Genomic DNA, 14,337 nt, shown 5'->3' with positions numbered 1-14,337 from the left:
TTAAAGAACCTTCATGCGTTCCCTCAGCTTAAGATGGGCCTCGTACTTCACCTTTTTTTGTACGTCAGTATCTCAATCAAACGCGAACAGGATTAATATATTTCCACGTATTAGTAATACGTAGTTTAAAACTTACAGGTATTTATACGACAACAATATCGAGAACTTGAAAGGCGATATATTTTCCCAATTAGTCAAGCTACGGTGGCTGTAAGTGAAAAGTCGTCTGTACAAGTGATTTATATCAACTTTTGCAACACTTACTCCCAGCACTACCCCCCTCCCTCTTTCACAAGTGATATTCCCCAATCTTGGATCCTTACATCCACTAAGATTAGTCTTCGCTTGAATTTCACTCAAGAAAAGAGAGTGTTTAATGGATGTTACCGAAGGCAGATATAATTTGTTTGTTCGTAAAGTCGAACCAGAAAACACTCAAAAGAAAACATCCCACGCAGCAAATGATTGACACTGGTAAGTTGGCTTACTTATTTAGAAGAAACCTTACATCCAGAGTAAAATCCTTTTCCGCTTAGTTTCTTAGTTTCTGTAAGTAATAAAAGTTTAAGATTACAAATGTCATGTTTTCATTCTTTTCATTTACTTAAGTCAGCAAAATTTTCCTCAAGCTTCATTCATGGCAAAGAAAACAGGGTCGAGGATGGTTTTTAAGCTAATTGTGGTATTTGATTTAATTGTCAAGCCACAGCCGCCCTAAGTGCAAAACTTCACTTTCGTGACAACATTTTACAACTCTTCAATATACGCATGGTGCTCTGACAGTGGCATAGTCTTTTTATGATACGTGCTGGAAAAGGATAAAAATAGCTATTGACAAGAGTTAGTTTATATCGTCGTGTGCTGTGAGGAGACTCGCAGCAACATTGAGTCAAAAATGAATGTACGTTGAAAAATGACTGTTTGGATGAATCAAACTTGCATTAGTGGCAGTGAAGAACTGAAGAGGGTGACTTCTCCTCTTTAAACAGTGGTTGTATACAATATTTAAAGGGTTACTTTTATCCTGGTTCGTGATCGAGATGTGCTCAAAGTCCCGTTATTTGTTGATTATGAGCGAATATGTCTTCATGTTTAATAACAGTGATCGACGCTGAGGCGAGTAACATAGAGTTAGGTTTGCTTGTAAATTAGCATCTTGGAATGATCATATATCGGTGAGATCAATAATGCTGCAAAAGCGGTTGTTTTACCTGGACATGACGCAAATAAACTGTAAATCTGACAGAAAAAAAGGCTCGCCGCAGCGAAAAAACATAAGAGTTAAAACTTTCAACTGAAATCGAGAAAATATCTTCTCGTAGGGAGTTGAGTAACAACCAGATAAAGGAACTACCACCTGGAGTCTTTAATAGTAACTCCGAGTTGATCAGATTGTAAGTAACTGATACTCATGCTTGTGTTAAGAGTTTAATCTTATTATTTATTAAATATGATCAAGAAGGTCCTGAAGCTTTGTGGGTGTGCTCAGCCATAAAGAAAGTAAAAGGGGTGGGAAGGTTTATAGATGGACAGTATTGGACAGAAGAGAGTAACATACCTTCACTAAAGCATCCTCTCAGTTTTAATTAATGATCATATTCTTATAGATGTCGGTGGTTCTCGCTTTTTAAATCCCATTCTGTATTCCCTTAATAAATTTTTTCCATTTTTAGAAGCGTAGCTGGTATGAAAAGGAGAGGTGGAGAGAAGCGAAAAAGAGATTGATAAATGAACACCTACTATTTACAGAATTAGAAGAAATAAGTTTATAAACTAAAGGGAACGAAACCCTAAAGGAAAAGGCGCGAACGGGACACTAAAACCTACGCGAGGTTTAAAGTTTTAAAAAGTACACCGATGTACAGATATAAAGAGGCTAAGAGATAAAATTAACGATGGTGACATGGACAATCCCATGAGATGGGCTACGAATAAACTAGGTCCACATCAAATACTCACATAAAAAATAATCAAAGGCTCTGTGAGCCAACTCGTGAATTGGATACGCCAATGTAATTTATGTGTCGTCAATGGAAATTAATGTTTGATTTTCATACTAGGGTATGAATCGCTCTGAGAAGTGTTGGTCTGGTGAATGAACGTTTTGAGGAGTCTGATGTGAAATTAAATTAGGCCTCAAAGACAGAAAATATGGTTTGAGTGAGAGTGTATGACAATCACCGTTCCAGATTTTACTGTAAGGTTTTGTGGAGAGAATGTTCAAAAGGGTCGGTAGTTACTTGCGATGTAAGCATAGGGATAAGCATATAAAAGCTCATGCGCTGGATGGGACGCTCGGACATAAGGATAAGCATATATGCACAAGATTATCTAAAGGTTGCGTTCTTTTATACTTATGCTGTCTATACTAGTGAGTCATGCCGTAAATGGCCTTGTCGTACTGCCACAATCATAGTAACTTTCTCTGTTACGAAGGAGTGGTTGGATCAAATCCGCAGCGCGAAAGTAAATTTTTTGTTTTGCTTAACCGCCCGTAAACGCCCGAACCGCGCAATTGGCTCGCGCGAGAACGCTTTCCCCCCTACCTCCCCTCCTGAGCAGAATTTTTTTCCTCAAACTTTCCCTACAGTTTGGAGATCAAGAAACGAATCAGAATCCGTCGTTTGCGCATATATTTTGATGGCTTTAGGGGGTACTAGAGGGGCATCATTCTGTGCGTTCATACTTAATGATCAAATTTGAAAATATGGCGTCCGCGCGGCCAACCTTCAAAATTTTAAAGTCGGATTTTTTTTTTCCTTTGCGATCGAGTTAGACCTTGTGGAACTCAGAATTTAAAGTAACAATGCTATAGAGTACTCTCCTAGGAAAATAATGGATATCGAGGTCTTAAAGGTGACAGAATAAGCTCTCGAGTCAACGACAGTACGATTCTCTAAAGCGATGCGAATTGTGGACGTAAATTGGAAACCGAACTTTCGGACTTCAAGCAGGGCCTAGCGACAATTTGACGATTCCATGGCCTGGTAAATATTATGTTCGAGTAATAGTGTGTTCAAAAAATATAGTTTAATAGAATATTTTGAGTTAAATCGTAGTTTTTCAGAATTTTCAACATAGCGCTACGCAATTTTCTGGCTGTGAAGTCAACTATACAACGATCTAAGGATGATGAATTCTACCGCGTGGGCTTTGTACACGTAAGAAATTCGTACGTTTTCCCCTTATAACAGCAAATCAAGAACTGTTTTGAATAAAACTGTCGTTCTGAAATAATTCTTGGTCACTTTGGTCTTGCTTCCCATCGACAGATCCCATTAAACTTGAAATATTTTCACTCACGGACAAATTTGCATATTCCTTTGAAATATGACCCGCGTGTCTATTTCCACACATTCGAAAATATTTAGGGATTTTTATCTTTCATCTTCATTTTTGAGTAGAAACTTAAGGAGCACTTATCGTTGACGTTCCTTTTTTTGTTTTATTTTTTTCTTTTTCGGACACAATAATCATTTTACTGCCTATATACATTCAAAAATAGAAGTATTGACGCCATAAATGAAATATACTCTGCAAGAGATAAAGTGTATTCGGAGATTGGGCAAACTTTAATTCACGGATGAAAAACGTATAGTTTTAAACTCTTTTAAGATTATCATTGGCTTCTTTTCACCCCACCGCTATTCTTAGCAACAGAGGTCGCCATTTCGTTAGTTTATTACTCGCCAAAGACTCTCAAATGACCTCAAAAGCCTAAAATGGAAAAAAGTTTACTGGAATCGACCAATCGAGCGAGCAAGCGAGCGAGCGCCATTCTTCACATCATATCTACTACTAGCTCTTGCTCATGAGTGCAATTCACGAGTTAAAAAGGACTCAGACTTGCTTTTCAAAAATGATTTAAAAGAACCCTTAAGACATCCCTCTTAAAACGGGCCCCGCAATCCGCATTTCTCTTTACGCCAGTATCTCAGGTAAACGCGAAGAGGATTTAGACATTTCCACGTATCGGAATTAAAAAGATTTTAAAACTTACAGGTGGTTAAACGGCAACAAGATCAAGAATCTGCGAGGCAATTTATTTTCCAAACTATTAAAGCTGCAGTCGCTGTAAGTGAAAGTCGTCCTCTCATATCAAGTCAGTGTTGTCAACGCATTTTGTCATCCAATAGTGCATGTTCCATTTCATCGAACGGAGTTTTCAACCCTTAAATACCTGTGTAGCACATAGACCAATAAAGGTCGCGTGCAATCAATGATCATGAACGCGAAATAATGGCTAAATCTTACAAAATACGAAAAGTGGTCCAAAGATTGGGTGCCTCAAAAGACTAGCCCCTTATGAAAGTGTTTCATGTTGGAAAATTAAAACAAGGGCCGGTTCAATGCCCAATAAACTACTTTCGAACTCAGTGCTTGTTAGGCCCTAAATTCTGTGCTACCGAGAGCCTATCAGGTCAATGAGATTTTCCAGCCAATTCAAAGTAATTAAACTATAGTAAGTAGGTTTAAATTGACTAAAGTAATTGTGACAATTTTTAACTTTTTTTCTCCTATACAGAAAACTTAACAACAACAACCTAGAAGAGATACAAGAAGGTCTGTTCGATGGTTTACGAGCATTGGCACACCTGTGAGTTAATTAAAGGAAAACCTCAATATAAAAAATGAAAATAGTTCAAAGCCTTTGTGGGACAATTCGGATCTAGGCAAACTGAAGATGGAAAAACTGATGTGATTTTTTGGAAAAAAAGAAAAGTGGAAAATGCAAAAAATATTGCTGTAAGAGATCATATACCGTGTGATATGCTAATTAGATGAACTGGCAAAATAACGCGCAGCAAGAATGTCTCCAATTACTAAACAATTAAGAACAGAAGTGTGGCACTCTACGAAAAAAGAAAACTGGTTTTCAAGCGAGCTACCGCAGACTTATAAATAATGATCAGAAATTAACTTCATTAAAGTGTAGGGCGGTATTGGGTATCTGAAATCGGGGTGGAAAACTCGCCGTAAATAGCCGATGTAACGAAAATTAACAGAGATAGGGAATGACCTATTATATTTTAACTTTTAATCAGATGGCTTCATAAAAACGGTATTGGAGCGCTATCCAAAGACGCGTTCAAAGATTTGACTAATTTGGATGAGCTGTGAGTATATGGTTAATGAAATACTGGCTCTATATAATATTTACTCTTCATCAATAGTCTGCTCCTCGTGACATGGAAAAAGAAACGAAGCGACCATGTCCCTTTTAACCTCAGCGCGGTAATCCTGTGAGGAGTATACAGTGAATAACCTAGTCACTGATTGAAACTGGCAGACATTTTGGAAGGAAGCGTGACCCCAAGATAAAAGTGTTAGACTCGAAAGCGCTGGTCCTGGTTTTGAATGCTGCCCTGACCATTACGCGGATCTGGTTTTCGGTAGTCCAGAGTTCCACTGCTCGATCTCGTTTTCCTTTTACTTCAATAAATCGGAATAAATAACATTTTACGTTGAATTATTTGTTTCAGGATGCTTGAAAACTCGTGAAAACCAACTAGATAGGCGTAGTGTACTTTTTCTATATAAAAAAGTGATAATTTCATTGAATATAACAAAGGTCTAACTCAGTGCAGCGCTAGGGTTTCAAAGAAGAGAGAAGTAAACTTTTTTCCCTGACCTGGTTTTATTTTGTTTCTAAAAGTACTAATGCAATTACATGTTGAACTTTTTAGAGATCTGTCTGTTAACACAATTGAGAATCTACCACAAGAAATCTATAGCAACCTATCACAGCTCACAAAACTGTAAGTCGCCACACAAGATCTTTTTGATCTTACCATTCGTTATCGCAATCTACCTTTTTTTCGCTGTGAAACGCAATTTTCGGGTTTTTCCTATACACTGACAAGTATCACTCGTCAGTGTCTTGCGAACTGTTCTATTCTTGCAGGATTTTATCGAACAACCAAATCGAAGAATTACCCCCATCGATATTTGCTAACCTGACCCAGCTCAGGACATTGTGAGTAGTAACGAATAGTTTGAATTGTTGATTGATTGTTAAAATTTTTTATAGTCGATTGATCGATTGATTGATTTATGAATTTGAAAAATTAAACACTTAAAGCAAATTTGATAAAAAAGAGATACTGCATGTAAATAACGGAAACAGAAATTTCTTAGTTAGACTTTCCTAGAATTGCTTTCGAGTTCGACAATTTTAGAACTATGCGAGGTCAATTTGATCATCAAGGATTGCTCTCGTTCTGCTTTCATTCAAGATAGCTTCAACGGAGACTGCCAAGTGCAATAACATGATTGACTGCACTGTGTTTGTATCCTTGAAGATTGAACGCCAAGTCAGTTCAAGATGAATCTTGAACTGACTTGTGCCATTCTCTCAAGCGGTCAAATACCATGAATCAACTGCGTCTTGGTCTGTAGCTTTTTCCCGCGCTTGGTCATGAAGTCGTTTGCTTGTCACTGTATTTACATTTAGTGTACAATGGATTCGTTGCGATTACTTTGGCTTTGGTTTTCTGGCACTTTCTGGAAAGGCACTCTAGATATATATACTTACCACTCACATAACCTTCAACTTTTGAATTAAAAATAATAAGAAGAAAAGACCTGTAATGAACAGGTATATGATTGGCAATTTAACAGGAAAATGGAGAAGAACAAGTTAAAGAAGCTCCATCCTAAACAATTTTGGGGACTGACAAAGCTGCATGACCTGTAAGTATTTCTTGTATAGTTTTGGTATCTAGTTTCTAGGTTTTGAATATGTTATTACACTGATTTTTGTGACCCAGCCTGACTGAAGGATTTTTTCCTTATCGCAATTGCCTGCAACATACGCTGGGATCGATCACATTTTCCAATTATGGAAATTTAACGCCCTTTGTTATAACTTCTCTGTTTCCGAAATTTCGGAAATATATGCTTGTGGAGAGTCTGTGGAGATAACTAGAGAACCTGGAAGGGAATTGGCCGGGTTAGAAATAATAAGCGGGATTTTTTGATTACCCTGGAAATTAGTTGTAAAGTTGATGCAATGATGATGCTTCACTAGAAATGACCAAAAACTTAAAAAACCAAATGAGAAGGTGTAGTCTGATCAAGTGACTCTGATGATGACTTCCGCACAGGTTGTCGAAACGTCAGTCACTACCACCGACAACAGTCCTTCTAAGGACTACACTCACCCGGACGATCAGACTACACCTTCACATGTTACCCCCGGGTTCAAACCATTTACTGCAAAACCAAATGATGTGATTACATTGGAAATTGCTGTAAATTACTTTCCCTGTTATGAATTTAGTGAAAAACTTTTTCCTTTTTTCATCAGCTATTTTTCAGGAAACAAACTCGGATATTTGCCAACAGGAATTTTCAAAGATCTGAAAAAGCTTTTGATATTGTAAGTAGGCAATGAATTATATGGCGATTAATTTCATCGAAGTGGTATCGTGGCATCTTCTAACAATCGCACTTTTTGGTTTTAAATCCATACATCAATGCTGAAAAATGGTATCATTGCTGTTGTGCTGATTGATTTTTTTGTCTTTACTTCTGTCAGAGAAATCTTTGATAATAAATTGACGAAAGTTTGCATCGACAGTTTCGAAGAAATTAAGCAGTTGAAAATTCTGTGAGTTTTAACTTATTAAAATGACAATCAAGATATAAAAGGCGCTTCAAGAATGTAGACAACCACTTCAAGAATGTAGACAACCATCCTATTTATTGAATTGATTCAAATCTAATTTTCAGATATATGCATTACAATCAGATGAGGGAGATTCCTTATGGATTTTTTAAAGTGTTAAAAGATATACTGCGAGTGTAAGTTTTTTATATTGTTTTATTTTAAAATTTAAAGTTTTTAACAAGGCTTGTTGACAAGTTGTTTGCAGTTTTATTTATCTATTTAGTTGAAATAATTACACTTACAGGAGTTTCGACACAAATTTGTTGCGTTGCAATGTGCACAAGGACGACGCTGACCCTGCTTTCATATACAACGACGCCCTTTTTTTGCGCATTCTTAAGACTTGGGTCCTGTAGACAAGTTTCATGCGATTTTAATCATCCATATATAGAGTAAAAATTTCTTAGAAGACTGGTTAATTCCTATTTTACAATTGCAGGAGTTTCGACACAAATCTGATGTGCTGTCACATGCATAAGGAGGACGCTGACTGTGCTTTCATTTACAACGACGACTTTGCTAACTGCGAGAGCATGTTTAAGAATTCTGCCCCAAGGATAAGTATCTGGGTGATTGGAATGTTTTCTCTGGCTGGTGCAGTGTTTGTCATAGCCTGGCGAGTGATTTTCAAAGAGAAGAATGTGGTACAGTCCATCATGTTGCTACATTTGGCGGTGTCCGATGGTGTGATGGGCACCTACCTGATCACTTTCGGCACCAAAGATCTACTGTGGAGAGGAGAATATTACTTACATGACTTTCAGTGGAGGTCTGGCTTGTCTTGTCAAATTATTGGAGCGATCTCCTTGTTGTCAAGTGAGGTGTCAGTAATGATGATGACACTGATTTCTGCTGATCGCCTCAAAAATATTGTGTTCCCTTACCAGGGTGCTTCTCTGAAACCAAAGGCAACACATATCCTGTGTATCTCCATATGGGCAATTGGTTTCCTTATTGCCTTTTTTCCTATGTTTGGTATCAGGTATTTTCAAGACCCATTCAGGTACCATAGTTACTATGGTAGAAGTGTGGTTTGTTTGCCCTTGCACCTTACCTCTGATAAGCCAGCAGGTTGGGAGTATTCTGTCGCTATCTTTGTCGCTTTGAATTTTGCTTTTTTCTTGTTCATCATGGTTGCTTATGTCACGATACTCCTCAAGTCTTACTTGTCGAGCCGGCGATTAGCCCGCCAGGGTACTGCAAGAGAGATCCAGGCCAGAAGAGTAAACTTTAGGAGGGAAACGGCTCTTGCAAGGCGGGTGTTTTTCATCATTCTTAGTGATTGTGTGTGCTGGATGCCGGTGATAGTGTTAGGCATGAGGACCATCATCGAGAAGTCTTTCAAAGCGCCAGGTGACCTTGCCGTCTGGATTGCTGTATTTGCCCTTCCGATCAACTCTGCCTTGAATCCCATCCTGTACACCTTGTCAACAGAACAGGTATGATAGACGCCTATAAATCAACTACAATCAACAAAAGAGACTCCGTCGACTAGAGCTACAAAAAGTAGGTAGCCTAATTATAGGAATGGTAATGAGTTGAAGCCGACAAGGAGAACTATGATAAGAATGCCCACAGCTGCTTTGATGACCCGAAAATGACCCTGACACTTTTTAAAATCATTGAAAAGCAGAGAGTCACTTGTTTCATTTTATTATGTGAGACCAGTTCAAAGCAAGGAACAAATTTAGATTTTTTTTTGTTTATTGCCTACTCAGGTCCGAGGCATTCTGGGGAACAAATTGGAAAAATTCTGGAACTACTTGAAGAACGTTTTCTTTTGCTGTTGTCGAAATCAGGAAGGTGCGATGTTATGATCATATATTTGAAGAAATAAAACTACAGCTAACACTTAGTAATAAGGTATAAACCAAGCAATTGGGTTAACTATTAAAATATTTCTGCAAGTATAGTTTTTGATTGATTGACTGATTTTTTTTCAAATGCATTCATTCATTCAATCATTTATTCATTCATTTATGTATTCATGCATTTGGGAATTCACTTAATCATGCTTTTCCTTGTTGGTCTCTGCGTTCGTTCGTTACTACTTTCGTTCGCTCTATCAGATCCTTCTTTCCGGGTTCGTTCACTAGCCTTTTCTCGTTGTTTTCCTGAAAAGGCGAAGGACAGGGAGAACAAGTGAACCAGCAGAGAATGGATGAAAATGATCAACACGGCGGCCAGGGAGGTGAAAACCTTTCTTGTGTCAGCTAACAATTCTTGGAAACTTTAAGCGAGGGTACAGCAGAATTCTGTGACTAAAACATATTCGATTAATTTTTCAAGCAGAAGTTGAGGGTGCGGAAGCAATCGAACTGGCACATATGGGTGCGCATCTCCCACAACAGGGTAGGCTGACGTTTTCTAACCAAAGCCATCTTAACTGGAAGAACAGTGTCGTACTGAAGTTTCCTTTGCGCTGATGATGTTTATTGTGTTCTCTACCTGGGAAGGTTGGATAATTTTAATTCCCCTAGACGTAGGTCTTTATTTTCATTACAATCGTCCAACATTTTTTCGTTCATTTTGTTACTTTTAATTTTTAGATCCCGTCATGTAACACAAAATTTGATCGATTTGAGAGCTTTTTAGACGGTTAGGTGTGTGATCCTAAGCTCACGGTCATTATCATCTTCTGGAAAGGGGAAGAAAGTGATCTAGCGTGTTTAAGAGAAGTTTTTGATTTTGAAATAACCACAAATACTCAGATACAGTGTTTTCAAAACGTCATGAAGAATAACGAACAATATTGTTAATTAGTCGACAACTATTTTAATTTATTACACGACTCGGGCAGTCAGAGGGCCAATAACTAAAATCAACCAATCAAAATGCTCTATTGCCGGTCAACATTCTCTCAGTATTGGACCGGGTACTGTCCCGAATGGTCTCGAATGATACCGCACTTGTGTCCCTTTGAACTTCAGTCGTATAATAAAGCTCTTATTAACCAAGCTTGCTCGGGACCATACTGGAAGAATATCTGCCCTTGGTCTTTTTTGTACGGACCGAGCTGCGCTCGGTCCGTACTGTCAAGACCTCGGGCCGATATTCTCCCAGTACGGCCCTCGCGCTTGGTTAATAAGATATATGTAAAGGTACAATTTACCTATTGGTTTCAAGGAGAACTCGACGAAGCCGAAAGAATTGAACCAGCACCTATCGGATCAGCTCAACCAAATGAAGGTAGGTCGTCTCACCTTATAATATGGTTTTATCAACTGGGTTGATAATGTTAATTGTCCACCGTAATGAGTTTGTAAAAGTCTAGTTGAAATAATCACAAATACTCAGATTCAGTGTTTTCAAAACGTTGTGAAGAGTAGCGTACAATATTGTCAATTAGTCGACAACTATTGTAATGCATGGTATAATTTACCTGATGGTTTCAAGGAGGACTCGACGAGGCCGAAAGAATCGAACCAGCACCTATCGAATCAGCTCAACCAAATGAAGGTAGGTCGTTTCACCTTATAATATGGTTTTATCGACTGGGTCGATAATGTTAATTGTCCACCGTAATGAGTTTGTAAAAGTCTAGTTGAAATAATCACAAATACTCAGATTCAGTGTTTTCAAAACGTTATGAAGAGTAACGTACAATATTGTTAATTAGTCAACAACTATTTTAATGCATGGTATAATTTACCTAATGGTTTCAAGGAGGACTCGACGAGGCCGAAAGAATCGAACCAGGTGCTATTGGATCAGCTCAGCCAAATCAAGGTAATTCGTCTCACCTTCTAATATGGTTTTTTCAACTGGGTCGATAATATAAATTGGCCACCGTGAAGAGTTTGAAAAGTTTAGAGACTCTCTGCGGTGGGCAATTTACATTTATTTATCAACTGAGGTGGTGAAATCAAATCATCTTTTAATACCCTCACCGACGCAACACCACAGTTTCTTCAGAAATTTACCTTACTTTATTTGTTCGCTTACTAATACAGAACGTAAACATGAAATCTTCGGCGCTAATGAGTAAAGTTTGGGGTGGAGAAAGTTGAAATTCAACTTGTAAAATCAAAACCTCAATGCTCTTACAGGAGAGTCTTTGCCTCTCGTAGGTTGAATTGATATCTTGAAAAAAAGCAAGCCGATTAATTTTTCGATTCAAGTAACCTCAGAAAAAGGAAACTACTTCAGTAAATCACGATAGTCCACGTTAACTGACTTCCCTTTCGGCTCAGAGATGAGAATAACTTTTGATTAGTGAAATCGACATATCCTGCCAACGCCATGATTGTTTCTCTCACTTTCCTCTTGGAACCGTTTATGATGGAGCACGTGATATGTATGTGACTTTGAACCCCGTGTTAAGTCTTCGCGGGGTTACCATTTTTTGCGGAACAAGCTAATGCAAACAAGAGGTCTATATCCCTTCTCGAGTGTGTCGAGAAACAAGATATGCAAGAGACATACACGCATGAGTACACACAAGTCGACTTTTTTCGGTTGAAAAGTTGTGAAGACCCCTTTTAGAAGGAGCACAACTTAAATACCCATAGTATATTTGCTTATTTTTTTCGTTTTCTTTTTATCAACGCAGAGCAAGGGGAGCAAGAGCTTGATTCTGTGTCCCTTACTCGAGGTAGGTTAACCTTACAAAGGGCTTACAAAGACCTTTATCGCAAATTTAAAATTTCTATGACCAGGAGTGGATATAGTCTATCATCAAACTTCGTATCAAATATCAGAATCATATGGAGAGTGGAGTTCTCAGAGTAGTTATGTCTTTCTGTGAGAGGGTATCGAAAAACAATTTTTTCATTAACATAACATGATATGGCAGAATTCTAATTAATATTCAGTAAAAGAAATCAATGTTTATCTTCAACATAATACTGTTGCACGCTTTCGTTCAGGAGAATGATGTTAGAATGTTGTTTACTGAGCAGCAAGCAGCAACGCATCAAGTAAAACATCTCTTGAATTTTTTATTTTACCTACCGTGTCCATTTAATTGTAGGTAAACGGAGCAAAAGTTTCAGGTTTTCAACCGAAAAGAGGTGAGTGAGCAGAGAGATACGCCCAGTTTTATCTTACGCTGATGACGCTCAGTTACTATTACATAGTTGATGGACATAGTGACTGAGAACCTGACTGCTTAAAGGTTGACTGTTTTTTTTTAAAGAGTGACTGTCATTGTAACTGACTGACTAATTGACCGACTGACAGACAAATCGCTGACCAGTCGCCTAAATGACCATTGACTTTTCAACTTGGAATTACTGACTGAGTACTTTTCTGACCAACCGACGGACTAATTGACTGTCTGACCGATCAAACGACAGAATAGGGCTGTTGTCGGAGAAAGACCCCCCAAAAAACTTCTTTCTTTTTAACAGAAGATGGGGACAATCAAGATCTTCAAAGCGTCGAAAGTCGTACTCGGCTTCCAAAGTTATCCATGAAGAGCAAGATTTCGAAAACGAGACGGCACTGTAGGTGGTGTAATTCGAGGAAATTGTTGCAAAAGAAATTTTGAACAATTTTCTAAGCAGAATTGGTCATTGGGATCAGTGATGAGATACAGCTGTGGCACCATTTTAACTAAGCGTATTCTTTGTAGAAGATTCTTGTACCTAAGAAGAAACTATTTCCGTTCATTTTGTGCCACAGTTTAGGAGTTTAAAAAGAATCATTAAGTCAGTTCTATTAAACCCCTCAGTGTGCGTTGGTTATTTTAAGTCAAGTCAAATCTCGCTCAGTCCTTCGCTATCTTAAAAACCTTCCCAAAAAAAATTTTTTTCTTTGCTTCAGTGGTTTAATCAGTTATAGTTACACACTATCACTTATCTACGTTAAACAGATAATTGATCAGATCATTTCTTGAGGATTTTATTCCCCCATGATGCAAATTGCGCATGTCTTGGGACATGCCCGCGAGATTTTCGGGCACTCTTTCAGGCACCCTTTCAGGCACCCTCTCAGGCACCCTTTCAGGCACCCTTTCAGGCACCCTCTCAGGCACCCTTTTAGGTATTTCATATTCACGATTGAAATTTTCGTCATTGCCTCTTAACATTATCAGTGCTTCATTGTGATTTACATCATCATAGTTTGTACAAAGAAAAGAGGGACGCGGTTGAAACTAATGGCATTATTTGGCTCGAAACGACAGGATGGCACATCGAGGACTACAAGGGTGTTTTTTTTTTTGCCATTTTTGATCACGTGTTTGCTCGTTCGGCCTGATGTACATAATTATATTCAGAACAAGAACAGGTATTTAAATATATTTGCTGCAGAGTTCAGAAAATGCACGCTTTCTGACCTATGAATTATCTAACACTTGATCCTCGTTTAGACAAAAAATTAAACAGTGCGCTGGGATGAAATGTGTTAAATTTTAATTAATAAAGTGTTAACATATTGATGAAATGGCTCCTGGTTAAAGGATCATGTTAATATATAGCACCATTGAGTAAAACTTACGGAGGGTGATTATCAATTAAGAGGTAACGTCTTTAGTAATCAAATAATTATTATATTAATGTTGTAATTATATTCATGTTGTATTAAAATTCTGAGATATTTAGAGATAAAGCAAGTATCTCACTTCAACTCTTGCAACCAAAACAGCATGAAAATTTTGGAGCTTACATATTTATGAAAATGTATGAAACTGCCTCTAGAATAAAAGAGAATAAGAGAAATGC

The 14,337-nt window shown here is 37.9% G+C and overlaps 2 protein-coding genes and 1 long non-coding RNA gene across 3 annotated transcripts; all 3 read left to right on the top strand.

Moving 5' to 3' along the window:
* Positions 1 to 1,080: 1,080 nt before the first annotated feature.
* LOC148743398 (uncharacterized) lies at positions 1,081 to 7,729 on the top strand. The gene is made up of 8 exons (XM_088751105.1): positions 1,081 to 1,130; positions 4,526 to 4,597; positions 5,046 to 5,117; positions 5,688 to 5,759; positions 5,906 to 5,977; positions 6,622 to 6,693; positions 7,310 to 7,381; positions 7,541 to 7,729. Exons 1-8 carry the CDS (start codon positions 1,081 to 1,083, stop codon positions 7,614 to 7,616), a joined length of 558 nt encoding a protein of 185 aa, XP_088607231.1. The 3' UTR covers positions 7,617 to 7,729.
* On the top strand, positions 7,661 to 11,217 carry LOC148743397 (G protein-coupled receptor GRL101-like). Its single transcript, XM_088726274.1, has 7 exons — positions 7,661 to 7,806; positions 8,112 to 9,111; positions 9,391 to 9,475; positions 9,795 to 9,863; positions 9,965 to 10,024; positions 10,799 to 10,861; positions 11,069 to 11,217. The coding sequence occupies exons 1-7, from the start codon at positions 7,739 to 7,741 to the stop codon at positions 11,176 to 11,178; spliced, it is 1,455 nt and encodes a 484-aa protein (XP_088582400.1). The 5' UTR covers positions 7,661 to 7,738; the 3' UTR covers positions 11,179 to 11,217.
* A 99-nt stretch (positions 11,218 to 11,316) lies between these two features.
* On the top strand, positions 11,317 to 13,274 carry LOC148743396 (uncharacterized). Its single transcript, XR_015989143.1, has 4 exons — positions 11,317 to 11,401; positions 12,225 to 12,266; positions 12,645 to 12,684; positions 13,024 to 13,274. It is a non-coding gene; the product is annotated as an uncharacterized LOC148743396 (long non-coding RNA).
* The last annotated feature ends 1,063 nt before the right edge of the window (positions 13,275 to 14,337 follow it).

Source organism: Stylophora pistillata, chromosome 1 (genome assembly GCF_964205215.1).
Source record: "Stylophora pistillata chromosome 1, jaStyPist1.2, whole genome shotgun sequence".
NCBI classification, from domain to species: Eukaryota; Metazoa; Cnidaria; class Anthozoa; order Scleractinia; family Pocilloporidae; genus Stylophora; species Stylophora pistillata.
Note: the sequence above shows the minus strand (reverse complement) of the source record. Positions and strands in the feature narration are given on the sequence as shown.